Below are 27,573 nucleotides of genomic sequence, written 5' to 3' on the forward strand. Positions count from 1 at the left end.
GGTTTTCATCGCCTTTATCACCTCCATGTATTGGGTGCTATCGTCGATACTATCCACGGTGCCTTTCGTCTAGAATATAAATCGAAACGTTGGTGGAAAAAGAAAAATTAAACAAAAAAAAAATTCAAATTTAGCAAACCTTACCCCGTTGCTCAGATAGTAATACGTATCTAAATTCTTCTTAAGGTACAATTTCCGCAAAGTGTCTTCACTTGCTCCAGCCAGCAACTGATAGAATATGTGGAAATTACGCTCACCCGAAAATTGATGCACTACTCGCGACTTCTCGAGTAGGTAATTCAAGATGTTCCCACCGATTGGATCTCCCTGAAAGTGAATTAAGTCTTATTAATCTACGCAGCTTTTTATATACATGCATAATATTATATTCAACGCGATACAAGATGTTCACGTTATTAATATTTCATTCAGCATGAAATTAGAGTGAAGTGAACATCCTGTGTAATACAGGCTGCTTCAAAAAGTAACTGTTTTAGAGAAATGGAACAGCTGATACATAGACTGCTGATTTTACGCATTTACAGGAAATTCAAAGGTACAAAATTGCACAGAACGCAGATAACATGAAGGAAATATCTAAATTGTAGTGTTTTTTTATAATACCTGGTAGGTGAAATAATTTTCTATCTAAGTTCTCCTTTTTTCACTACATTCTCGAAAATATAAATTTGCATTAAAGACCACAGTCTACTGATAACACAATATTTTATATTCAAAGAGTCTCCAATTGTTCACAATATTCTTAGAATCTTCTTTTGCAAAGAAAACAAAAAACGTGTACAGCGTTAACATTCTTTTGAAGCACTCTGTTACAGTGAATTAATTAACGACAGATGGTAAATAAAGACAATACGAGGTTCTTTCATTTGTACCTGGAAATTAAATTGGATATCCATGTACTTGCCGAAACGGGACGAGTTATCATTGCGATTAGTTTTCGCGTTCCCGAAAGCTTCGAGCACCGGATTGCTACCGATCAATTTATCATTTACTTCCACCACTTGCTTCTTGTGCCCGGTGGCCGCAGCGATAAACTCTAGCACCTTCTTCGAAGCCTCGGTCTTTCCTGAACCGGATTCGCCTACACAAGCAGTTCCGGTAATGTTAAATCTGCCTCTAGCATCGTTCGTCGAGTTACTACAGAAATAGAATTATCTTAACGCATCCAGAAAACCTGATTTAATTCCATCTGTTTCTCTTTTTTTACAATCGCTACACTCTTTTTCTCATTTTTCACAAATTTCTGTTGCGCAATTAAAGCGAGATTTTACGAAAGTTTCGGAAACAATCGAAGTCAGACGAACAGATTACAAAATTTGCAATTTAACCCTTTCGCTATTACAGATTTCAACGTATAATTATGCAATTTTCAACAACGGCTGCGAAATTTGTTATTTTCACCGCTTAGTTTTCAAATTCGCTCTATTAAATTAAGATGGAAGCATGTAAAGGATAAAATCAAGGTAGAAATACGCCAAAAGGCTCCAAGAACAGTATAATGCGAGGATATGATCAAAACGCCAATAGTAACGAAAGGGTTAAGTCGACAAGACGCGAATCTCGGAACGACCTCAACTTGCTTCAACTGTCTTCCTACCAGAGATGAGAATACATTGATCCAGATTCTCCTTCACCAAAGAGTGATAAGCAGTGTCGGCCAATGCGAAACTGAAATGGAATAAAATCTGAATTAGCGGTCGTTCAACATCTTATACCATAAATATGCGGTTTTTATTATCAGACTTCTTACATATGCGGCGGAGCCTCGAAGAAGTTTCTTCCATGGTAGTAGTGGATGGTTTCCGGGTTGTAGATCGGTAGTTTCTTGTAGGGATTCACCGATACGAGCACTTGACCAATGTACGTCTGCAAGATAAGCGGAGGGAAAAAATGCTTGAACACTGGGTTCGAGTATAAGAGCAAGAAATAAAGCTGTTGGTACGTAAGAAACAGGTTGGCCGATTTGTTAATAGAATTATCGAGGCATTCCGGGACACGTGCCTGAAGTGTATGGATAATTAAATTAGTAAACTTTGCCAAGAGAGTACGTCTCTCTCTCTCTATGAAGCAGCCAACCTTTTACTTCGTGACCTAGATGGAAACGTAATTCTTTCTCTCGTAACGAAAGAACATTTACCTTACAAATTGTAAAACAGTAATCTTTATCCTAAATGTATCTAGAGATAACGAGAGGTTCGCTGCTTACAATCTAACTGAAAGTCCAAAAGACTTATCAGAGGGATTCGACAAATCTTAGTATGTAACTTCTTATCGTACTGAATTTGAATAAATCAATTTAAAAGTCTAATCTCAAAGTGCTTCCTGATAAATCAGGTTTTGTACATATTTAATTAATAATCTTCTCTAAAGATCCTTTCTAGAGTTTGTAAATACACTCTGCCAATTATCGCTTTCGAATTTGAATAAATCAATTTAGAAGTCTAATCAGAATTAATAAAATTTTGTCTAAATTTAATTATTAATTTTCTCCAAAGATCCTCTCCAAAGTTGGTAAATACAGTTAGCTCGTTAACAGCGGAAGTGAACGGAGGCAGATGACTCGAAGAGTCGCATGACTTCCGGTCGACTGCAGACTCACGTAGATCAGGTCCTCGTTGAAACGTTTTCGCAGATTATCGATGAACGCGTCCTCGCTCTGGAAGTCCTCGAGGAGGACGAAATCCTGGACACCGACGCGGTCACGCTCGTGCAGACCACGTTCCATGTTCCTGCGTAACTCGTGGTCAGTCCTGTTGGGTGCTTCCGGTGCCCTGCGGCGACCGCGCACACCACCTCCAGTGGTGGATCCCGAGCCCGTCTCGCTGCAAGTGGTTCACGATGGAATCAGTAGAATCGAGCGTTACACGAACGATCCATTTGCAATGATAATGCACCTCGACGCGGTACCACCGAAATATTGTATATAGTTTTTTTCTGATTGTAGTACCGAATGATAGTTGGATTCGAGAATATTCGAACGATAGGTACTGTATCACACTAAGGCGAGAAAATTGTCACAGGTGGAAAATTTGAAATTTTTCAGGGGACGTATGTACGTCGACTGAAATTTAGTCACTTCAAGTATTATAGTTCGGGATTTGTGACATTTCTGAGGGAAAGTTTTTGTTCGGAAAATTACTTAATTGGTATTTTTTTTTTATGGTAAATTTATATTTTAGAGGAGATTCTCCAAAGAGTGAAATGGAAATTGACAATTTTCCATTTGTGACATTTCTTTTAGTGGTAAATCTATGTATTAGAGTATATTCTCGAAGGAGTGAAATGGGAATTGACAATTTTTCATTTGTGACATTTTCTTTTATGGTAAATTTATATTTTAGAGGAGATTCTCCAAGGAATGAAATGGAAATTGACAATTTTCCATTTGTGGCATTTCTTTTAATGGTAAATCTATGTATTAGAGTATATTCTCCAAGGAATAAAGTGGAAATTGACAATTTTTCTCACGAGAGTGTGATATAAGTTTGCCTTTCTAGTGGCGTATTTTAGTTAATTAAGAGATTCACACAAATGATCCTACACTTGGAAACAAAGAGAGATTTATTAAAAAAAAGTTCTAAATACGACCTCAACCTTGAGATTCAAGATCAAATTTTTCGTCACCATCTTGTGCTCCATTCACCAAAAGACCAGAAATTCTCAAAATACTAAAAAATGTAGAATCATCTGTGTGAACCGTGACACGATTATTTTACACCCTGTACATTCGAAGCAACAATAAAAAATTTGAAGATAAAACAAAGATTCGATTATTTAACCAAGATACCAAGTGGAGAATTCAAGGAATAAATTAATTGAAAAAATAGAAAGAGGTTACGAGGCACTCTAACAACAAAAGTCATCTATTATCACAAGTTTCCATCATTTTCTCAAAGTCTCCGAAGTGTCTCTTTTATCTGTTAAGTGTTACACGATTTCTTTTACGAACTTAAAAGATTAAACGATGCTTCTGGTTTTCTGTAAGTACACGGTAGAGTAATTCCACCGTGTTTTTACGAGTTATAATTAAGCAAAGACGGAGATTCGTAAAAGTGGCCGCGACCAAGAGACGTGCACCGTGTTCTCGTGGACGTTACACGATACTGAACGCGAGAAAGTGCGGACTACGAGTATTGTTCGACCGCCGGAAACGAAATCAACACCCTGAACTTCGACGGCGCTTCACGCGATCGGTGTCGATTTTCCGCGTGCGGTCGCATTCGACCATCGACACGGATACGCGGTGCAGAAAAATCGGTAAACAGGGAAGAACGCCCCTTTTCCCCTTTTCTGCCCAGAAAATCACTTTTTCTTTAGTTAATTTGCTCCTTTTGTGGAGTTCTTTTTTATTTGAAAAGTTGGACAGAAAGAAATGTGTGGATGATCGTGAATAGATAGATCCTAAAAATCTTTTGCCCCCTTGTGCCCCAAAAATCGCTTTTCTTTCATTCAATTTGCATTTTTCGTTATTTTCTGTGGAGTCTAAGAAGTGAAACAGAAGGAAATGTGTCTACGATTACGAAAAGATAAATCTTGTGCCCCCTTGTGCCCCAAAAATCGCTTTTCTTTCACTCAATCTGCATTTCTCGTAATTTTCTGTGGAGTCTAAGAAGTGAAACAGAAGGAAATGTGTCTACGATTACGAAAAGATAAATCTTGTGCCCCCTTGTGCCCCAAAAATCGCTTTTCTTTCACTCAATCTGCATTTCTCGTAATTTTCTGTGGAGTCTAAGAAGTGAAACAGAAGGAAATGTGTTTACGATTACGAAAAGATAAATCTTGTGCCCCCTTGTGCCCCAAAAATCGCTTTTTTTTTCACTCAATTTGCATTTTTCGTAATTTTCTGTGGAGTCTAAAAAGTTAAAATGAAGGAAGTTGTTAAAAAGTTAAAATGAAGGAAGTGTGGCTACGATTACGAAAAGATAAATCTTGTGCCCCCTTGTGCCCCAAAAATCGCTTTTCTTTCACTCAATCTGCATTTCTCGTAATTTTCTGTGGAGTCTAAGAAGTGAAACAGAAGGAAATGTGTCTACGATCGTGAAAAGGAAGATCTTAAAAATCTTTTGCTCTTTTCTGCCCCAAAAATCACCTTTTCTCCACTCAATTTGCACTTTTGGTAATTTTTTGTGGATTCTAAGAAGTGAAACAGAAGGAAATGTGTCTATGATCACGAAAAGAAAAATTCTAAAAGTCGTTTCTCCTATTGTGCCCCAAAACTCACTTTTCTTCCACCTAATATGCACTTTCCGTAATTTTGCGGAGTCCAAAATTATAGGAAGAAAGAAACGTATGAACAATGGCAAGTAGTAAGATTAAAAAAAAATTTCTTCCTTCCACAGACTCTTTCGAAATCAAAGAAATTGCATCGATGTCGCATTCTTCGTCGAACTTATCAACGAAACATGTGTATCTTCTTTACCAAGTAAAACGTACGTCATCTTTCTCAAAGGTTTTCGTATTCACGAATTCACCTAGCGAAGATAGTCATTAGTTGAATTGTAGAAGATAAAGTTGCTGATTAGATACTGAAGTTAGTGTTGATAGACGGTAGGAGATCGATAAAGAGTTGTTGCGTTGGAGATAATGTAATTTCACTACTTCAATTACCGTTCAAATCTATGTCGATGGCAAATGTTAAGCAGCGACCGAAATTGCTAATACTACCCATCGAAACGATAGAGAAAAATAAACGAATTTTCCAATTCGTGCGACAATTTTCTTAACGAGATAAAGAAGAGAACTACCCACGTGCAATTCACACCGATATATCGATAAAACTGGTTCAACTGAATAACACACTCGGGATACTACTTCGAACGATCTCGACGTTTTCTTATTACACTTCACAAGGAGAACTTCGAGCAACGGACTAAAACGGTAGGTTGCAGAAAGTTTCAGGTAGACGTCTGGAAATATTCGATCAGGTACGAAGGAACGCTATTCAGCCCCACCCTTGAGAACCTCAGGGTTACATCAAACTAACTGCCGCTTGGTATTGTGCAAAGAAGGGTGTCTTCCACCCCTCTACTACCTTTCTTGTATTCACTATAACAATTCATACATCGATCTACCAACACCGCACTATTCTATAAACACTCTTTATCGCGTCTTCGGTGTCGAATCTCTGCTACGGACAGCGTTGTTTAACACTGACAGAGGTGGAAGTGGATAAATGAATTTTACGGGAGAAGGAAGAATTTCAAAGTTTGATTTGGAATTTTCTCATTTCTTATGTGAAATTAGGGAAATTAGAAATGTGCCAATTTTCGTGATGGAAGTACTGTACTCGTGGAGTCTGTTTGTTGGAAAAAGAAAAATTGAAATTTCGAGAGTTTCGCCACTGTTGGAAAATAAGAAAGATAAAAATTCATAGTTTTCGAGTTCTGTCACTGTCAGGAAAATAAATTGAACGAGAATTGAAATTTTGTGAGTTTCGCCACTGTCAAGAATATAAGAAAAATAAAAATTCATAGCTTTCGAGTTATGTCACTATCGAGAAAGGAAAAAAATAGAAGCTGACCTAACGCTTGAAACTTTTTAAGTTATGTCGTTACTCGAGTTTCGCCACTGCCAAGAAAATAAGAAAGGTGGAAATTGAAACTTTCCGAGTTTTCCATTATCGAAACTATAAAAATTGAAATTTTTCCAGTTATCACTTAAAACTTTTTAACCTGCCACTATCAACGCTTCACATTTTTTTACTTATGTCACTATCAACTTAATATCATCGATTCTCCAATAAAATAGATCACGAAGAATTGAAAACTTTCATAGTTCTAAATGACAGCGTGTGTTTTTAAGGATAACAGAGGATCTTCTTGGAACTCACCCCATGGTTGCACTCTGCGTAACAGGCCAGAAGAACAAATTAGCTGATTAATTAAGTAATCGCGCGGTTATCGTTATCGCGCGAGCACGGAAACCGGTGCTGGTGTCCTCGCAACTGATGCTCGTTCTGCTTCCCTGTGAAATCTAGCGTTAGATCGCGAGATAAGATATGTGCGTGGCCTACGTGGAAAGCCGATCTCGATTTCGCTCGATAATAGCTCGCGATCGATCGTTTTCATTTGATTCTCGGCGCTCCAACGATGGAATAAACCCAACGTTCTCCACTTCGCTAATTCAACTCTATACCGATCTTCAAACTGAATCACGTAAAACATCAAAATTCATTTTATCACGTCTTCGCGATCGATCGTTTTCATTTCATTTCTAGCGTTTCAACTATGAAATAAACTCAGCGTCCTCCACTTGGAACATTCAATTCTACACCAATCTCAGAACGATGGAAATTATAGAAATGAATTTTGTTACATTTCCGCGATCGATTTTTCTCGTTTCATTTCTAGCGCTCTAATCTCCATTATCTAAAATTCAATTCCACACTGATTTCGAAATTATGAAAAATATAAAAATTGATTTTATCACATCAACCGTTTCCATTCGATTTCTATCGCTTCAATAACTACGGAGTAAACTGAACGTTCTCCACTTTAAAAATTCAATTCTACACGAATCTCGAAATTATAAAAATGACAGAAATTAATTTTATTATATTCCCGTTCTCGTTTAATTCCCACCGCTCCGATTACCAAACAAGCTCGAGCATTCTCCACATGGAAACCTCAATTCCACGCTAATCCCGTAAATTACGAGAAATACAAAAGAACAATTTCCCTCTCGGCATCGAAAACGCAATGCAACCCCGTTGCATAATCGTCGATAAAGACGCGACAGCGTAGAAGTATCGCTTGGAATCCGGCGTGAGACTTTTATATCGTCTCGATTTAGATTCTCTTCGAAGCGTGGAGAACAGAGGCAGGCAGGCAGAGGTGTATCCCGCTCGGCATAACGGGACGTTATGCAAGCACTGCTTCGATTTGTGGCCCAATTAATCCCTTCGAGGCCAATTAAATCGCGACGCTAAAGGAGATACTAATTGCTTCGAATTCCCGCCAATTCTTTCGTAACGCTCACCTACCTATCCGTCTCCTCTGTCAGCGTCTCTCTCTTCGTCACGATCGAAAATTCGTTCCTCGAAAATTTGTCACCGTGAAAAATTTCGTAAAGGAAATCACGCGAGAGGATGCAACTCGATGGAAGATCGCTCAAGGTCTGTTATAAAAACGTGACCTGCTCGAAAACTGCACCGATTAATCAACTAACTCGTTGCCATTCCATAAACGCGAGCTATAAATCGCGGTCATTGCCGTTCTGGACGCTTCAGCGAATACAAGATCGTTTCGACAGAGAGAGTGTGTGTTTTAAAAAAAAAGAAGCAGTGCTCAGTTGGAGAACGTTGAGAAAGTGCATACAAATCGTTGATCTAATTGTCCAACCGAAAAAGTGCAAAAATTTTCGTTCAAGGTCACTTTTCCTCTCGAGGTTGTCGATTCTTTCGTGCATCTCAGAATTCGAGTCAACGAAAAAGTAGAATAGAAAATTTTTGAAAAACATGGAAAAATATACGGTGACCTTGAAAAAAAGATAAACGAAACGCCGTATAGAGTGTGAAATTAATTCGAATTAGAAGTTTCCAAACTCCACGGTGGATTTGTTTCGCGTGGAAAACAGAAGGAGAGAAAAGTAGCGCTGATTTTACGGGGACGTTCACGTGTTGTTTAACAAAAAGCGTATCGCGAGAGGCGCTTTCTTATCACCGCAAGATTAATCGTTATCGAGACATCGTGAGGCTCGATCAGAAAAGAAGATACTCGCGCACGAAAACGGCTGGTGAATTTTTTCCCCTTCGCAATATTTCCCCGCTGTATCGTTGCGAAACAAGAGTTCCCGTAAACAATCACAAATTTTACAGAACAGACGTTTTGTTTTCTGTTTCGCGAGCTAGACACGCCGCGAGATCTGTTTTTCCCCCGGAGTCTTTTGCTCTCGTCGGGAAGACCATTTCTGAAGACCGTCGAAAAAGTTGGCCTCGATTTTTCTGACACGTCGCACTCTCCGCCTTATCGAGTCACGAATTGTTAATTGGAGAACACGCGTTACGTGTTATCGAACGTGAGCAAATTTTGCTGAAATTTTATTACACGACTTTTCGGAGAGAAGAGACTTGGACGGTTTTTTTTTCCTCGGAATACTTCTGGATTTTTTGTTCTGTTTTTAGTGTGATCGAGAGAGATCGGCGCTTCGTTTAATCGTTTCTAAGTGGAGAAACGTCAGAGACGATCGTCGAGGATCGAGCGAGATCACCAGGCGGCAACGAGCAGTCGTGTCCACTACTGATTCTGCTATTTCGTTTTAACGTTCGTACAATTTGCACACTGATTGACACGTTCGATCAGGAGGATCGAGACACACACCGGGGAGGATCGATTCACCTACGGCCGCTACTCAACAACGACTTAACAGTGTCCAGCTTCGGTTTATCACCGGCTATACGCAACGTTCTCCTACTCTCCTCGCAGTCGTTCCTTCATCCGCCATTGATACGCCAACAAATCCAGGTGAGGTTTAATTAAGGTGGAGAAAAAGAGGAACGGTGACCACTCGATTAGATCATTCGTAAGATTTTGCTTGCGAAAATTAGGCTTCTGCTTTTGTGCCGGACGATTCTTCTTTGGGCACTCGCGGGAGTTTAAATGGACGAACCTGAGTGAATTGTGGGAGTACAGTTCTGAGTCTTGGAAAATTTTGAATTGGGAAAAAAAGGATTACAGTCCTCGCTCTGCCCTTCTTTTCCAAATTATACTTCTTTTCTTAGATTTCGACGATTTCCTCTCGTCACTCGTGAGAGTTTAAATGGACGATCTTGAAAATTACGAGAGTACAGTTCTAAGGTTTGAAAAATCTTATATTTCTGCAGGTGCTAAAGTAAGATATTTGGGTGTGAATTAAGAAAAGAAAAAGAACTGAAGTCCTCACTCTGCCCTTCTTTTCCATATTATACTTCTTTTCTTAGATTTCGACGATTTCCTCTCGTCACTCGTGAGAGTTTAAATGGACGATCTTGAAAATTACGAGAGTACAGTTCTATGGTTTGAAAACCTTACTCTTCACTCCGCCCTTCTTTTGAAAATTATATTTCTTTCGTCACTCGTCAGAGTTTAAATGGACGATTTTGAAAATTACGTGGGTACAGTTCTGAGTCTTGGGAAATATAAGTTTTTTAAGAGCTAGAATAAGAAATTTGATTTTGAATTGAGAAAAGAAAAAGAATTGAAGTCCCTACAGTGGCCTTCTTTTGAAAATTACATTTCTCTCGTCTCTCGTGCGAGTTTAAACAATTTTAACAGAAATTTTACCGAAACAGTTTTGAATCTAAGGAAATTTGAAACTTCGAGAATAAAAACTTCGATTTCACAAATTTTGAGAAAGTTAATCCAAGTTTTTATCGGCCAGTTAAGGAGAACTTAGAGGAGCTATAGAAATTTAGAAAGCATAGTTACGATGAGACAGAACGACACGAAGAAACCACCTAAGTGCACGTTGCATAACGAAGGATATATCAACAGAATGTCCTAATCGAAGGAGGAATTCGAAAAGTCCCCAAGAAACTCGTACACGCATAATCTAATCTAATCTACCGGAATTTTTCGCAGACGACGCGTGCAATTGTAACGTGTAACGACAGCACATACTTGCAACGACACAATTATTTTATCGTTCCACTCTACCACGTTATCACTCTATTTATCCCTCCGTAATCTTTCTAATGTGTGGTAGTTTAAAGGAACTTGGTATTACGATAAGTAGTTTCCTAGACGATAATCAATAAACCGTCTCTTACTCTACCAAACAAATAGCGTTAAAACACTACGATATCAAAATAAAAAAAAAAAAAAAAAAAAAAAAAATGATATTAATTCGAATGTGAACATTATCCTTCCACAAAACGATTCAAGGTTTTCTTAACACAAATGTTACCTTGTCGGTTTCATGATTCCCGAATTTCTACGCAGGATGTCGCCGAGGATCTTCGAGAATTAATGGAAGAAAGAGAAGAATCGATCACGATGAAAGAATAATAATGGCTATTTAAGAGCAATCGCGACGAACGCCGCAAGAATACTGGGACAAACGCTGCAACTCGAGAGAAAACACAGATGCAATGTTAACACAGAGCTTCTGGTAAACGGCGTTTCGTGACCTCGTTCTTATCGATACGGAGGAGTCAATCGACTGACCGTTCAGAAAAGCAGCATGCAAATTTTTTCTCAAAGGAGTAAAGAGACTTTCAGTTTCAACAAGTGGCTACTTCTATAACGCAGATAATCCAGATATTTCTTTTTTTTCTACCGACAACAAGGAGAGATATTTTTTCTTCGCACAAATTCATTTTCGCTACTCTTCACAGATAAGTTTTATCAATTATACATACATACATGTTATTCGTTGGACGATACAAGACGAGTAATTCGACGCGTAAAAAAGTAATTCTTTTTTTTTTTCGCACAGACTGATAAAGAGCGGCGCAGAAACGTTTAAGAGATGCTCAACGGAGGGACAGAGAGTCTAATCAATCCTTTTTTGCTGGGTCAACGACTTGAATCGAGCTCTCTCTCACAATAACTCTATAAATCTCGGGACAATTTCCGCGAATCGGAAGTCATAAGGCTGTCGCTTCCACTTCTAACGATGGAACGTCTGCGTGCACATGCACCAGAGCTCGCCAATTTTTCCTTCGTTGCCGCGGAAATTGGCTAATCTGCATCGCCACTGAAACCTTTTCACGAAGTTCTTATCCTCCTTTTGTTAGAGAAACGTCTATTTCTTTTTCTGCGACGATTTTTTCTTGGGAATTCGAATGGACGACCGGGTCGAGGTAGAATGGGAATGATAGAGGAAGATTTGAATGGTAATAGAGTGGGTGACAAAAGTTGGCCAACTCAGATTGCAAAAATTTTTCATTTACATATTGACAATTTTTTTTTTTTAATTTAGTACCGTGATTTTGTTTGCACTGTATTTTAATTGAATACGATGAACTGTTGAACTAAGGAGACTGAGAATTTTTTGTGCACTGCACTAAGAATGACTGAAGTAATTATTCTTCTGTTCAAAAAATCCATTCTTTTCTCGTTTTAAGTGTATCTATTCTTAGGTCCACGTTATTCAAGATTAATAATAATTCCAGGAACCTTTGTTACAGAATTATTTCAGCCGTCAGAATTACTGGTAATGACTGAAGTAACCGACACTCTTTAATTCTTCAATTCTTTTCAACTTTAACCCTTTCACTGCTATTGGCGCTTTGAAAATTTGCTAGCATTGTGTTGTTGGGGCCTTTTGGCGCACTTTCGCATTAATCTTATCCTCTGCACACTTCCAAGCTAATTCGACGAAACAGATTTTAAAATGGAACGACCAAAAAGCAAAATTTTAGCAAAATTTGCCGCAGCGAAGGGGTTAAGTGTATAAATCTTCGTATCCAAATTATTCAAGATCGGTAACACTTCCACAATTATCTCTACAGGTAGAAATCTTCGAAGCCAGGCAAAAATCACTACCAACACCAAACTTTCCTCAAGAGGAGACAATTTTTACACGGCGAAGATCCGCGAAACAACCAGAAACAAAGGACTTGAAGCGAATTTTCCAACGTTTTCATCGATCGACAGATCCGAAATACCGGTTTACTCCTAATTATTTTTATTCCCCGGCGCATGTAGCAAACGGCGCTAAGTCTCCGGGTATTTATTCCGCGAACGCCTTGAGAAAACCGGCCGTGAACGTCCCGGAATCCCGAGATTTACGGGTTGGAAACATAGTAGGCCGCTTGAAACGCGCGAGCTTTACGATCGAAAATCGTCAAACTGTGCGGCCAGCGTGCAGGATTTCCAGCAAAAGCTGCGGAGAGTTGGGACGGTTGGAAAAAGCGAAGTCACGCCAAGGCTCGTGAAACGAACCGATATAAATACACCGAGACACGGGGCAGAGTCGTTAAAATCACCGTTCGACGTCTCCGTTTGATTAACGCGATACCCTATTTTCGAGGGCTGTCTTCCTGTGATTTATGGCGACAATTTTTTCCCTCTCTCGTCTCTTCTGTGTTGGATCTGCTACGCGTTTGGAAGATCGTCGATCGAAAACAGAAGGAGGTGAAAAAAGATACACTGGTTTCTTTTTTGCTTGAGGTATTTTTTGTGTGGCGGATGGAATTTTATTTATGGAGAACAGTGTGGTGTTTGTGTGTGTGTGGAGAAATGTGGAGGTGGAGATTGATAGCGCTATCTAATGGGAGTATTTGCTGGAACGGTTTATTGTTCCCGGCTTATCTTCCTGCATTTTTCAAGTTTTTTCAATATTCTACGAAGTGGTTGTTTGGTGGAAAAAGGAGCGAAGTCGTGGAAACTTGGCTTGCGATTTTTAACGAGCGCTTTGAAGTTTTGGGGTGATGCGGGCAGTATCGAAATCTGGAAACCTTTCGTTTCTTGACGAGTGCTCTGAATTTTTTTGAACGTTCCGAAAATATTCCAAAAATTATATAAAAAGTATTGAAACTTTTCCTGCATTTCTCAACAAGAGATTTCAATTTTCCTTAATATCCTAAAAAGTGGATATTTAATGTAGAAAGTATCAAAATCGCAAAATCTTTGAAACTTTGCCTGCATTTCTCAACGAGAGATTTCAATTTTCTTTAACATTCCAAAAAGTGGTTATTCAATATGAACAAAAATACTTGGAATACATCACGTTCCTGCACGAAACCTTGGAAAATTTAATATTCCCCCATTTCCACTTCTGTTTCCATTCAAATTACCAAGGATGCAAGAGTTAAGTGCCGATATTTTCATCCGGACAATCACTCCAACTGCCACAGAATCTTGTAAAAATGTTATTAAACGAATTCGAGTGTGAAAGTGTTGGATCACGGTCGGATTCGAGAATTTCTTCTCCACCGAAAGGGGGAATCGATCTGAGTCACTGTCTCGGTCGCGACCTTTCGCTCGATGACTAATTTCTCGGCTGATCTTATGCGAAATCACCGCAGATACGTACCGAATGGGTTCTCGGAGGTTACGAACAATCGCGTTTGCGAAGGCGGTTTTCATTGTTCCGTCTAGTCATGCACGATGCCGTCATACTCCTCGTTCAAGACTCGAACGAGGAACGGAAACCACTTTCCACTATATACATCCTTCTCTATTAGTCAGTACGAAAAATATCAACCTTACTCGCTCTCTTAAATTCGATACAAAACGATTAAACACCCGGTCAGGTTTCGTTTAACGATTTAATGAATCGTTGTCGAAATACGAATACACACTACCGGCAAAAAGTTTGGAATCACCGAGCATTGCAGTTTACACAAAAATTTCGAGAAAAAAGTCAGCGACTTTGAGCATTTTTTAACATTCCAATCAATTGATTGAGATAAACTTGAAATCTATAAAAAATTAGCAGCAGATTTAATATCGATGAAAAGTGGGAGGTGATTCGAAACTTTTCGCCGGTAGTGTATATGTATATGTAGATACACAGTTAGAGACCTGCATCAACTTTCTACCGGTTGCGACGATTAGACGAACCAGGCCCCTGCGGTTGTAGTTTCAGTTGCGTAAACACCGGCATAGTGATAAAAAAAGAAAAAGAAAGAAATAATGCAATACCACCTGCGGGTAGCCGAATACATGGTGCAACTGCCAGTCTTTCTCTTTAGCGCGTTGCTTCAACCTTTTTTACATAGACGTTGGGAAATTTTGAAGTTTTAAACGAACCAAGTCTGGAGAATAATGGAATCTTTGGATAAGAAAGTAGAGTGGGAGATGTGGAATTTCTTGGGCTGAGGAAAATTTCATTTTCTGCTTTAAGAGTGGTAATTTGGGGCTGTAAGGTGGGGAATTTAGAGTGAAAAAATTCTCTCTCGACTCTTCACTTTGATAGTGTTAATTTTGAAATTTTTAATTTGGAATTTTGAAGTGTGAGACGTTGAGGTGAAACAATTCCTTTGGAGTCTTCACTTTGAAAATTTATATCTGAAATTTATAAATTTAGAATTTTAAAGTGTGGAACACTGAGATGAGAAAAACTTTCTTTTCGTATCTCCACTTTAATAATTTTAAGCTTGAAGGTTATAAATTAAAAATTTTGAACTGTGAAACACAGAGCTGAAAAAAATTCCCTCTCGAGTCTCCTCCTCGATTATTTTAAACCTAAACTTTATAAATCTAGAATTTTCGGCTGTGAAACATAGAGCTGAGAAAAATTCCCTCTCGAATCTCCATTATAACAGTTTCAATCCAGAAAATGATGACTTCAGAGCTGAAAAAAATTCCTTATCGTGTCCCCTTCGCCTCGAAATTTTTCCTCTCCAACGGTCCGCTCTCCGTTATCACGCTTCAGAATTAAAATCGAAAGGTCCTCGATCGTACCCGAGGCTGCACTTCCAAGCCGCGTTCGACACGCGATTCGATCACTCGCCGCTTCTAAACGCGTAAAACTCGCCGCTCGCCGCGTAAACGAGCAGTTTAATGTCGCGTTTATTCATCGCGCGAAACGGGGTCGCGTTCGTTCACCGGAGAAAAACGCGTCATCTCCCTGGATGAGTCAAAGGAAAAAGGGCCTTCGAGGCTGCTCACCTTCGTCAGATTCACTGTGAAAAATTGCGCGCCGCCTTAATGGGAGGCCGACTAAACGCGTTCTGACGCATTCACCGAAAATATGCATACACCAGACACGCACACCGTTTCAATTTTATATTTCCGTCGACTAGCTTGAAACGGAACCTCCGTTTAAATCTCTCCAACTCGAATTAACAAAACACACACTGTTTTTCATTCGCACAAATCATCACACATTTCCTCTTTTCTTTTTAAAGAGCTAAGTACTGAAACTAGAAAATTGAAGATTTTCGTCCAAATAACACCGTGTGACACACACAAAATTGACTTCAAACGCAGAATACAGTAAGACGAATTTTATTTGAAATAGAAATCCAAGCAATTATTGTATCGTATTTTCATATCCTCGATAATAGCTATCTGAACTTTAACCCTTTGAACATCAATTTTTTTTTAAACTTTCTTTTCAATAAGTCCCTATTATTTTCAGAATTTTATTTGAAATGCACTTTGAAATGATAGGAATCAATTTGAACAATTTTTTTCACTAATTATACTGAAAATAGCATTAAGAGTGATGTGTGCCTATTGCTCATCCAAGTACAAAAATATTGCAAAATGTAATACATATTTAAACTGGCGATTTAAGAATTACTTCGTTCGTACCTGTGAATAAAACTGATGTCGAGTCACACTCGACAAAAGAGTCAAAAGGGTGAAGATATAATACTTCGAAGGCAAGCTGAACGAAAATTCTAGGTTCGAATTTCCACGTAAATTGCACAGTTCATAGAAGAGACGAAAGTACAAGGCGTTTCGACAAATTTTCAATTTAAAACCACTCGAGGACACGAACTTTCTATCGGCGTTTCTTTTAGTATCAGTGAAAATTGTGGGCATGTTGCAAGGTCAAACGGCGAGGAAGCAGTAAAACGATGGTCGCTGAGAGATACATTTACGAGCTTGTGTTCCCTATTGCCGAATAGCACTCTAGAAAATGAAAATAGTCGCGTGGATGATTTCACGCGATCTCCAGTCGGAAACCCGTATTTTCTACTCGCTATAACCAGACCAGCCGACAAAGGGCTAACCGGTTTCCGGAAATGGGTAATTTCTTTATTATACCCATCAGTGAGCGCGATCTTTCTTGCGCAGGTACCACGTCCGACCCTGCGTAACCACCATTCGAGAATAAAGCGACCGAGGTCAAGAATTTACGTGACCTCTTCTCGTTCTTTCATTCCACTTTTGCGCTGTCTGAAAAAGGGACCGAGTCGGTGGAACGAGTTTAGTAGATTTTCTTCTCGAAAGACCTCGAAACACCCTAATTAAAATTGGGGTGAAATTGTCTCCGGTCGTTCTTTGGAGAATCTTTGAGCTAATTGTTGCGTGGTCTTCGAATGCAAACTGTTGAGGATGAAAGAAAATTATGTGAATGTTATTACACTGCACAGATGTCTGAGACTCTAAAGACAACAAAATCCTAATTCCCATAAAAGTTACGTGTACACTGATTGATGAGTGTGAAAACGAAAGGTGGTCACTTTGAACAGCTTCTAACACAAATGAAAGGTGTTAAAAGCCTGCTGTGAAAAGTCACTTTTATTAGGGACAAAATTTACGACACTATTATACGAACCATTCAGAAGCCAAAGACGCTAACTCCATCAAGTAAAATTTATGAAATTTTCTTTATTTACGAAGAATTAAGCACTAAGTATGTACTTTGATACCATTAGGTGTACAAATTAATTCTGTGCCTGTTTCATGTTTTAAATAATCTCATAATCTCCATTATCCTTAGATCACTCCCTTCCATTTATCCAGCTGCCGACGAATTAGGCGATTTAAATAAATAGAATCGCCAAGGCTTCGAGCAAAAGGTACCAAATAAAATTACAATTGATCATTTCAGCTTCCTATCGTCTCACACGTTAATTAGGTCATCGACTCAGAACTCCTCAAGCCAGATCCATACCAAACAGGTCATTACTACCCACAAGAAAATAAACCTTCTTCGAAACCTATAGGCAACGCTCTGTGAGCTCTCTTTAAATATAGCCAACTTCTACGAACGCAAATGTCACTTTGCATTCGCGATGGCGCGTGGCACGTTTTCGATCGTGCCCATACGAGCTTCCGGTCGCGGCCATTAGCATGGCTGCGGCGCATGGTGAACGGGTGTTCCCCTTATCTCGCGACAAAAGGAAGGCACGAGTCCCCGCATCGTGGGCTCGCGCGCGACACTTCCGCTCCCTCGACTCTTCCTTTTCCTTTCCTCCCCCCTCTGTGTGTGTGTATTTATGCATTACTGTTAGGTGAACGAAGAAGTGTACGAAGTTTGCCGCAACACGCAACACCAGCCGAAACGAAATCGTTTAAGACTTTCACGCTCGAGGAGGAATCGGCGGGATCAGAAACGGTAAAAGTTGCCGGGTCGTGGTCGCGCGAGGCACTTAATTGCACGCGAGAACATCGCCAATTAGAGGACTTAATTAGCCCTCGAACCCTTTCGCACGAATTATTCTGGATTACACTTTTTTCACCCTTAGGGGCGTACGGGGTGACTTATGTGATTTGACCAAGTTTGAGTAAGTTCGTTCGGATCGTTAAGTTAGGTGAATTACACTGTATGTAGAGTGGATTTGTTATTCCGTGGATGGAACGATTAGAAGTTTCTTTTTTTTCCCTATTAAGCACGAAATTGTTGTAGTTTGGTTTAATCAATGGCGGATTACATCTTGGTAGGACTTGGAACAGCGTTTTCCAAAATGGTTCCGCGAGATAAGGTGTCTTTTGATAGAATTTAGTAAAAACTTCGTTAAAATTAGGATAACGAAGGTTGTTCGTGAGATATTTGGGAAAATCTTAGGAGAGTTCGGTGAAAAAATAAATGTGAGAACCACAGACCTAGAGTAAATTCTGAGCCAAATTAAATTGTCTTTCAGTCAAACTTTGAAGCCTTCCCTTTTTTGCAAAAATTCTTCATTTCGCCTACTTCGGAGAGGAAGACTTAGCATCGAGTTTAGGGAGGCGCTCGCATAATTTGCCCGCCGCGAATCAACATGGAGCCCCTCTCCTCGACGCTGCACGACTGCATCAGCTGAAACTTGTTCTTCATTGTCATTACGTCATTGGAGACGCATGAATATGACAGTTTATTATAGGAATGAATAACTGGGTTTTGCAGAGTGATCAGGGCTGGGCCGGCGTGCAAGTGCCCCGGGCAAATTGATGATTTGGCGCCTCTTCTGGGGCCGAGGCGTGAATGATCACGCGTGGAAAGCTGAATTAACGCGATATTTATGGTTTATTTGACAGGGTGATTTTCTATCCCCGTCTATAAAACTGCATCTACAGATGAGAACAAGGCTAACTAACATCACCATTAACGTTTCATTGCTCGATGACAATTTACAACCGAAATAAACTTTCCCCGGATGGACAACATTAAACGTCTACGCAAAGAAGAGTTGCAACTTTTCCGTGAGAAATGCTAAACGACTTTCGCAAGCGGGATAAAGAATAATTAAGCACAACGATCGTTGCATCGTGTTACTTGCCTGCGTGTTTGTGTGGCCATGAGTAACAAAGCCTGATTTTGTGCTCTTTTAACACGTCGAATGCTAAGGAGTCAACGACTTGAGTTACAAACTGCCGTGACGAGTAGTACGCGTTACAAGATACACACTGGGTGTCCATTAAGAAGCATTAACGTTCACCTGACAGTACTCGAGATAGGAGACCTGTTGTCTAATGAGTAAACGGTATGATTATGTTGCGAATAATCAGCTTCGATAAGTTTTCCAAACGTTTCGAAGAAGCTCCTCGAGAAGGAAGAAAGAAGAAAGTCAGTGGTTTCTCTTCACGGTGAAACTTATCTCCGTTCGATAGAGGCTTGAACATGTGAACCTCATTAAACCAGAACTCCCAGCTACTCAACCACTCTTGGCTACCCAAACTCGCAGCCATTCAACTCTCTGTAACTACACACACACACACACATATGCCGTAGACTCGAATGCTCTTCAGTGACTCAACAAGGTTTCCCCTTCGATATCCTCGTGGTGAACGAAGTTTACCTCATCGTCCTTCGACTTGAACAACTCCTATGAAGTTACGGAGTTCTAGAGCGAAGTGTACAGTCGGTGGAAGAAATTTCGCGAGGTCCAGATTGGTAAGATCGGTCAGGTGACAAAGTTTCCAACGAAAACCTGAAGAAACTCGAAACTTCGGTTAGGGTCAAATGAATTATCCTTCAGCTTTCATTAGCCTGCATCAATCAGTGCTCCTACTTAATACTTTAATTCACGACCTCGCTATATTTCTTCCACCGACGGTACCATTCAATTCAATTATAATATTTCAACAGCGAAAAATAAAAAAATTATGTAAAATTTATTATTGTTATCATTCAATCCCTGAAAATAATCCTTAGAAATCCTTAAGAATCCTATTAACCACTCAAGTAGTGATTTCTAATCTCAAATTAGTTATTCGAATCGCTAAAAAAGGATCGATCAAACGACAACGTCTCTACTTTTCCCCAAACGTTTCCCCATACGACCAATCTCCCGGGAGGTCGCGAAGAGGTCGTTATCGATTCCAAAAGCAGCTTCGATCGGGTGCCAGTGTTTTTCCTACGGCGCATCGCTCCACTCTAAAATAGATCGCCGCTTATTTCGGCGGATCCGCCTCCCCTCGAATCGTCCTTTTTCCCTTCTTTTTATTGTCTCCTTCTCGTCCACCGTTTCGTCGACCGCCGTCGCTTCTTCGCAGCCCAGAGTTCGGTTTATTATTACACATGGTATTCTCACGTCTCTCCCCGTACGTCATACACGTACTTGCACACCTAACCGTGTCTCATTCTCTCTTTCTTCGCGTCGCGACGGCGGCTCCTACACGGCGTGCGCGTCCTCGCGGGGCTTATTAAGGCTCGCGACAGAGAGAGCAGCACCTTGAAAGCCCTGAACTTCAGGCCTGAAGCCGACTGACTCAAGGTCGGCCTGAATCAGAACCGGCCAACCGGTTTTTCGGAGAAGATTCGGAGAAGAAACGTAAGATTACGCCTCCACCGCGCAGCCTGGCCTCTCTCTGGCTTGTCGCGTGCACACAGCGCTTTAAATCTGCCCTGCCAGACGCTTGGCTACTCTCTCTCACTCGACGTTCGTTCGTAAATTAAATCGCCACTTCCATAAGAGATCAGCGACACGTGTCTGTCTGTCTCTCTAACGCTCGTTAATTAAATAAACATCGACGCCATGACTTTCGCATACATACATTCACCTTGCATTTAAAAAGTATTCGCGTTAGATAAGATTACGATCGTTTATCGGGAAAAATCGCACGGAACATAAATTCGTTGTACACGATCGCGAAACTTCGCAGCGATATTTTTTATCACCACCGGAAACGCACGCTCCATTTCTATACAATTTACAAGCGAGCTCCGTTTCCATTGTTCTTTACCGCTATCCTCCATGGAGGCAACAATACTTGCGCGCCGAAGAAAACGCTTGCGTAATTTACTACGATGGAGGAATAAAAAAACGAAGTTTTGGAAAAAAGTATTTTACGAGGCAGTGTGTCCGGTATTTGCATAGTGCAACAGAACTGGATTACACGGGGAATTTAGAAAGTTCCCGCGGCGGAAACGCAGCCATCGTCGAAACCCTAATAATCCACCACACATCCCCGCGGATATCAGGTTTTTTCCTTTTTCAACCAGTTCTCCATCGAAGCGAACAACAAATCACGCGTGTAAAAATAGACGAGAGTTAACCATTCGACAGGCTACACCGTCAATCATGCCCTATTTTATCCGCAACTAGCCGGGAGTACAGGTATCAATCAGCGTAGTTGATTAACACCGAACGGATCCGGTGGTATAATTTCTATCGCTTCTGTTCGCCGCTGACGTCACACGCACCTTCGAACGAGACGACGGTTCGTGGAACTGGTTGCACCGAGTCAACCTGGGAGGAAGAAAAAACAGAAAAAAAAGGTGAAAAGGAGGGCTGATAGATAGGGAAAAGTGGTTTGAAAAATACGAAACGCTCGGTTACCACCGGTTACGTGGTGGCAGAGCCGCCATAAAAATCGTTTTACGGAACCTCGTCGTTATGTAACTTCACTATCGCGAGCGGTTCTCTCGAGCTTGCAGCCCGAGGCCGGATATTCGCGAACCGTAAAATATCACCGAGCGTGGTCAGCCGGTCGGAAAAGTAAGTTGTCGAGCGTTACCGCCGATACTAACAGTCACTTTTCCCTCCATAAACGTCAGATTTATTATATTTCCCACCTACTGTGATCGACTGAAAACGTTCTATCGATCTTAATACATGTACAAACATCCGTCGAATATTGATGCGCTCGAGGAAGTGAAGAATAGGTATGACCAGGAAAAAGATTGTTAATCATACGAACGTGACTAATCCGCGACAAAATTACAAATGCAAAATGTCCCCTGAGACTAATAGGAAAAATATCGAGTGGCTTCTGAGTCAGCTGAATAGAGAACGGTTGGAATGTACTAAAATCGTGATTTCTCAGCGCTCTACGATTATGGTCGTCGGATTACCCGTAAAGTGGAAATGTATTCGATATCCTTGTTGCTTTGTGGTATCAAGAGCTGATACCGCATTTCCTAAAAGCAAGTTTGCCACGTCAAAGTACACTGCATTACGTAGCTGAAAAAATGTTGGTATTATTGATGTGTATTTTATCTGTTTACTCGTTTATCGTTGATGTCTTTGAAGACAAAACTGAAATTTTCGTATTTTCTTTTTTTCACGGATTACTAACCAAGAAAGCAGACCAGTCAGTTGCATGGTGACTGTTGAACATGTTGTAAGCACCGAACAAGTTGTTCTAAAGAAAAAGGCACGTCCACAGACACATGACTAATAGACCTGGCCGTATGTTGCCCCATGGAAAAAAAAAGCAACATAACCTCTATCGTGACTCATCGCGTTTAATTGTCTTATCTGGCCTCCGGTGACCTGTGACCAGAAGACTATAGGCACACATTCGAAAGAACGAATCAACAAGGTGAAACTTCTTTATTCTGGTTATTTATTCTTCCTCAGGATGGCCAGACGAGGTCAAAATGAATTAGTGTAAATCCGGGTGAGCCAACGGTAGAGATTTAATTGTGATTAAATTTTAAATTAAAATATTCCTCTTTACCTAATTTTCTGTAAATATTGGCCAGCTCTTTTGAAACAGCCTAAAATTGTAAATATATTAATTTAGTTTTGATATAATAAATAATACTAATAATGTTTTTAATGTTCATTTTATTACAGCAGGGCAATTGTCCCAGATTTACCCTGTCTATTTCCACGATGCTCTATCCGTAGTCCTATAATGGTCAATTTAGTTGTAATTCAAGATATTCCATTTGAAGGCTCACAATGACGAGAAGTCGCATACCTAGTTAGATCAATCAGTGATCCAAGGATTTCACCTTGACTGTTGGAGGATTAAGAAGTAACAAAGGCAAGAGAGACTGCCCTTCTTGGCTACTTATACCTGTCTCAGCCTTGCGTCTGATTTAAGGTCAAGAATCTTTGTCTAAACAATGACCTATAATCTCCGTTCCCCCGTGCTCCCTTAAACGAAACTGGAAAAAAACGTGAAAGACAGGTTCCACGTTGTAAGATGAACCAACAGAGAGGAACAATGAACTTTTTTTTCGCCTCTGGTTTCCTTCCCTCAGTATTTCCGAGAAAGATAGTTCACTGGCACGTTCACAGAATCGCAGGCATATCCTGAAATCTTTTACGACCGCGAAACTAAAGAACAACCTGAGAAATAAATTTTGCATACGCGAGAGCGAAAAAATGAAACACCCTGTATGTAGGTCAAGTACTGAATTTCTCGTTGAGAAACGTTCGTTCGAATTAATAATCAACGCTGCACTTTTTACCTCGAGAATGAAAGACGTAGAAGTGTGTTATTTTTACGAAGAGGTTAGAAACATCGAAAAAAGAAAAGAAAATGAGAGATACGAACGAAGTTGAGAGACACTGATGTCGTGAATCATCAAGGATCGGTCCCAATATCGATATTAATCGTCCATCGAAGAAATTCGACTTGACGATGTTGGATAAGTATTATCTCAGCGGGTACAATAGTTTGACGTCAGCGTCGATTGCAAAGAGCAAGTTGCAGCGTATCGATACTCGATCATACCGACCGATTCGATATTGTCGAATGATAGAGCAACGCCACGAACTAACCGTCACTTCTTTTCCCTTTCAATTGAAACGTTTTATCTTACCGGTGATCTTAATTATTTCATTTATATTGTTCAGGTGCGTTCATAATATTTCCGACAAATTCTAGCCGAAGGCTAACATGACAGTTTGGCTGAAAGATAAGCGACCGATAGAAAAAATGGTTGTAAATCACCGTAATGCTTTTAAAGGCAATTTCCGTTAAAACGGGCAAACAGATAATCGAAATGACGCGTTTGAAACGTGGCCAATCCTGTGCGAGCTACAGTTTTTTGCGTAGGTTTTTTTGCCTTGCACGCTAACGTACAATAGTAAGACGGTTTGAAACTAACCTTGGCTGACCAATGACATCTTTATCAAAGCAGTTAAACCGTTAACCATACGTCGATCCAGACAACGATTCAGCGGGTTCTCCGAACGTCGACTTAATAAATTCGCTTGACCCTTTTACCGAACTTCCACTTGCACGTGGTCAATTATAGTCCGCTACAAATCCAGTTCTAAATATATATTAATATTTAAACGCCCTGGCTTCGAAAACGATAAAGAAGTCACGCGCCAATATTACTCGTTCAGCTTTTATACTACTTCGTAGTAAGTGTCGAAAAGCTTGAACGAAGAATAAATATACAAACTTCTACCTATCGAATAAAAATAACCTCAAACATGTTCTATATATAGAGTAGGTGAAAAGTGTTGTTTTAAAATGTCAGTCGCGGTTTGCAACCAAAATTACTCGGTACTGCAACATGATTATCTTTTAAGAATGTCGCAAGCACCACGAATTGCAAGATATATTATGCACGAAAACCACGCGGTGCATGTTGATTTACGAGAGAAAAAAACGCCCTCGACACGATGTTGCAGACCACCTCGTGGTGCATTTGCAATCTGTGCATCACCTAATAAAAGCACCGAGATCTTCGCAATTTCATTTCAGTGACTCACGTTCCAGATGTCAATGACATAAAGCACAGCTTGCGGCCCTCCCACTTTGTGTGCATTTTCAACCGAAACATAACCATGCAACGTCAATTGCATCTTTGCGTTACTTCAATTTTTTCAATGACTACATTTAAAATTCAAAGTAGAAGTAAAAAGCTTTTTATGAAATACAACAGTGTTTTATTTAATAACTTTAACACAAAGACGCAAATTTTATTCTGCCGCGCATACAAGTTGCACCTGTTCGAAATCACGTGACAATCCATACCGTCTTTCAAGTGTAACAAAGAATAAAAGAAAAATGCAAATGAGACTTACGTTTCAGCTGATCAGCCTGTCACAAATGTCACAAAGCGTTCACCCACGAAACTTGTCACATCACACAGTCGCGGTCGCAAACGCCTATTGTCGGAACAAAGAGACGTCCTCTTTCGAAACTGCGGTTCGACGCGGGTTCAAGCGATTCCACGGGACTTTTACTTTTGTTTATCACGAGCGAGAGAGAAAGAGATCCTGTAACCAAGGCACAACGACTATCGGTTTGTACACCTGGATGACACCTGGAAAACTCGTTCTTCTGAAGGAAGTCACCGGCAATCTCTGAGGGTGCCTTTTGTGCCCGTCTTGCACCGTAAAACTTCTGCAGTCTTATGTGCACACGCCACGGTGTAACACACGAAACTGCCGGCTTAAAGGAACTCTCTGTGCCGTAGAAAGAAGAAGGTGGTGGAGGAACAGAGGAAGGCGTCCTAAGGTGCAACAGAGAGAGAGAAACAGCCCGTTCCCTCCGTGTGCTCCGCGTGGACGTGTTCGTTGTATGTGTATGCGGATGCGTGAGCGTGTGCGTTCGCGTTTAAGCGGCGATTGGCGATTGAACGCCGGTGTATGGATGGGAGTGTAGGTGTTCAGGAAAATTTCAAAATCCAACAGAAATTGGAAGATGCTTGGTTCCCGCGTTAAACCAGATGGCGCTGGTGCATGAACCTTTTGGGCCTGTTTCGAAAGCGTGGCGAAATTAGAAACGTCTCGAAGGAGCCTATGGGATTGTTTGTATGTCACGCGCGTTCGAGGTTATGTATATAGGCGATCATGATCGTTGGTCCTCTGAACGGAGGACAACGATGAAATTTCGAAACGTTTATCAAGTCGAACAGGGTTATCGTTGAAATAAAGTTTTTCCTTCATACACGTGTCGTTGTTTTATTTACGCAGAGTAATTTCTATTACAGCTATAAAAAGAGATAAGTTATTGGAGGAGATTTGCATGGTTTCGCAAATTGCAGAATTACGAACACTGCGACGTTAAACGCTGGTCTAGGCGGTTTTTGTAATTGGTTTAAATTACCGGCTGTGCGAACTTCGTTTAAATCGCCGATCGATATCTCGCGGCGCGAAAAAAGACGTAAACGTCGCGATGGTACACAAAGGAAGCGTTTCACGGAGTAATCTGGATGAATGGAAAGGCGCGCGCGTGCATTTCCTTTCGTCGAATAAAACGTTACTCCCTAACGACCTGAAGTGCACTTCCTGTATAATTGAGTGCACTCAACTTTGTTACGCTTCCGCGAATTCGTTGAACTCGCTGAATTCGTTATTAGATAAATTGCCATTTAAAGTGAGGTTTATAAAAATACATCGGTAAGAAGAGATTTTACGATTGAAAAATATGAAAAAAAATCTTTTAGTGCAGGGAATAAAGAAAAAAACGAGAAACTGTTGCACACGATGAACGTGCGTGCCTGGCGCAATTACCGAGCGTTATTTTAAGACACACGTGCTCGTGCAGTTGGTGTCTAATTACAATTAAACGAGATCAAGTGCGGCGCGAAAGGTGCGAGGTTCTATAGCCCCTTTCTTAACGATAGCTGCTGCGGTGATCGGCCGGAAAACTGCAACTTTACATTAGGAAGCCAAAATGTGCATCGCCCTTTCATGTTATAATGTACTTATAGCCTACTCTCTTCCGCGTACGATGTATACATCGATGAAAAGATAAATACGAAAGAATTTGATTTTAATCGAAAATTACTGAAAAGTCTAACTTTCTAAATCATATAAATTGTAATATAATCAAATTTAAAGAAATAAGTCTCGTTTAAATCGACATACTCTTCCGCGCTCGATGTATAGATCGACGAAAAGATAAATTCGGAAAAATTTGATTTTCATCGAAAATTACTGAAAAATCGAACTTCGTAAATCTGAAAAATTATAATAAAATTAAAAAAAATCTAAGTTTCATTTAAATTGACAAACTTTGTTTATCCCTGACATTCTTTCGATTAACGCGCAACGTTAACGCACACATCGCGAATTTATTCGTATGCAATGGACAATCGATCAACAGAGCGGCAGGTCAATCGAATCCCCGTTACGTCACGATGAAATTTTCTGATAATTATTTATTTATGAAAAGTATGCGACTCGGGACGCGACCCCTCGCGCTAAACCGGTATTAAGGCTGCACACGCGTGCAAGCATCGTCTGCACTCGGCTTAATGTCAGCCAAGCGAGTTGGCACGAAATACGATAAATGCCACTTTCGCCCTGGAATAACCTATAGCTCTCGGGTATCCCTACTTTGCAATGATAATTCGCATCGTCCGACGATAAATCCGGCCATCTTTTACTTTCGGTTCTTCCCCGGAGGTGATGCACCCCTCGTTACACTTAACTTCGTTACAAAACACTTCAGAACAAGCCTAGCCCCTTTGCCTAACAATAAAAAGAGACTTTTATCGTTTCGTTACTTCTTCGATTTCCTGGTTTCTTCGAATCGAGCTTGAAGGTAGGCAGGCAAAAAGTACACTTCCGAGGCAGCAGGCTTTCCATCATTAATCTCGCGACAA

The 27,573-nt window shown here is 40.3% G+C and overlaps 1 protein-coding gene across 1 annotated transcript in view; it reads right to left on the reverse strand.

Annotated features, from left to right (window-relative positions):
• LOC108571520 (myosin-IB) overlaps nt 1–11,161 on the reverse strand; it is a 14,546-nt gene extending 3,385 nt beyond the window's left edge. The window contains exons 1-7 of the mRNA XM_017933584.1: nt 10,903–11,161; nt 2,621–2,843; nt 1,772–1,887; nt 1,619–1,689; nt 894–1,102; nt 145–327; nt 1–69 (exon numbers count right to left, since the gene is read on the reverse strand). The exon at nt 1–69 is cut by the window's left edge and continues 132 nt beyond it. Coding sequence (XP_017789073.1) covers nt 1–69; nt 145–327; nt 894–1,102; nt 1,619–1,689; nt 1,772–1,887; nt 2,621–2,843; nt 10,903–10,916 — 885 coding nt within the window. The 5' untranslated portion in view covers nt 10,917–11,161. The remainder of the gene's footprint in view (nt 70–144; nt 328–893; nt 1,103–1,618; nt 1,690–1,771; nt 1,888–2,620; nt 2,844–10,902) is intronic.
• Nucleotides 11,162–27,573: the final 16,412 nt, after the last annotated feature.

This window comes from Habropoda laboriosa, unplaced genomic scaffold (assembly GCF_001263275.1).
Source record: "Habropoda laboriosa isolate 0110345459 unplaced genomic scaffold, ASM126327v1 scaffold15, whole genome shotgun sequence".
In the NCBI taxonomy this organism is placed as follows: Eukaryota; Metazoa; Arthropoda; class Insecta; order Hymenoptera; family Apidae; genus Habropoda; species Habropoda laboriosa.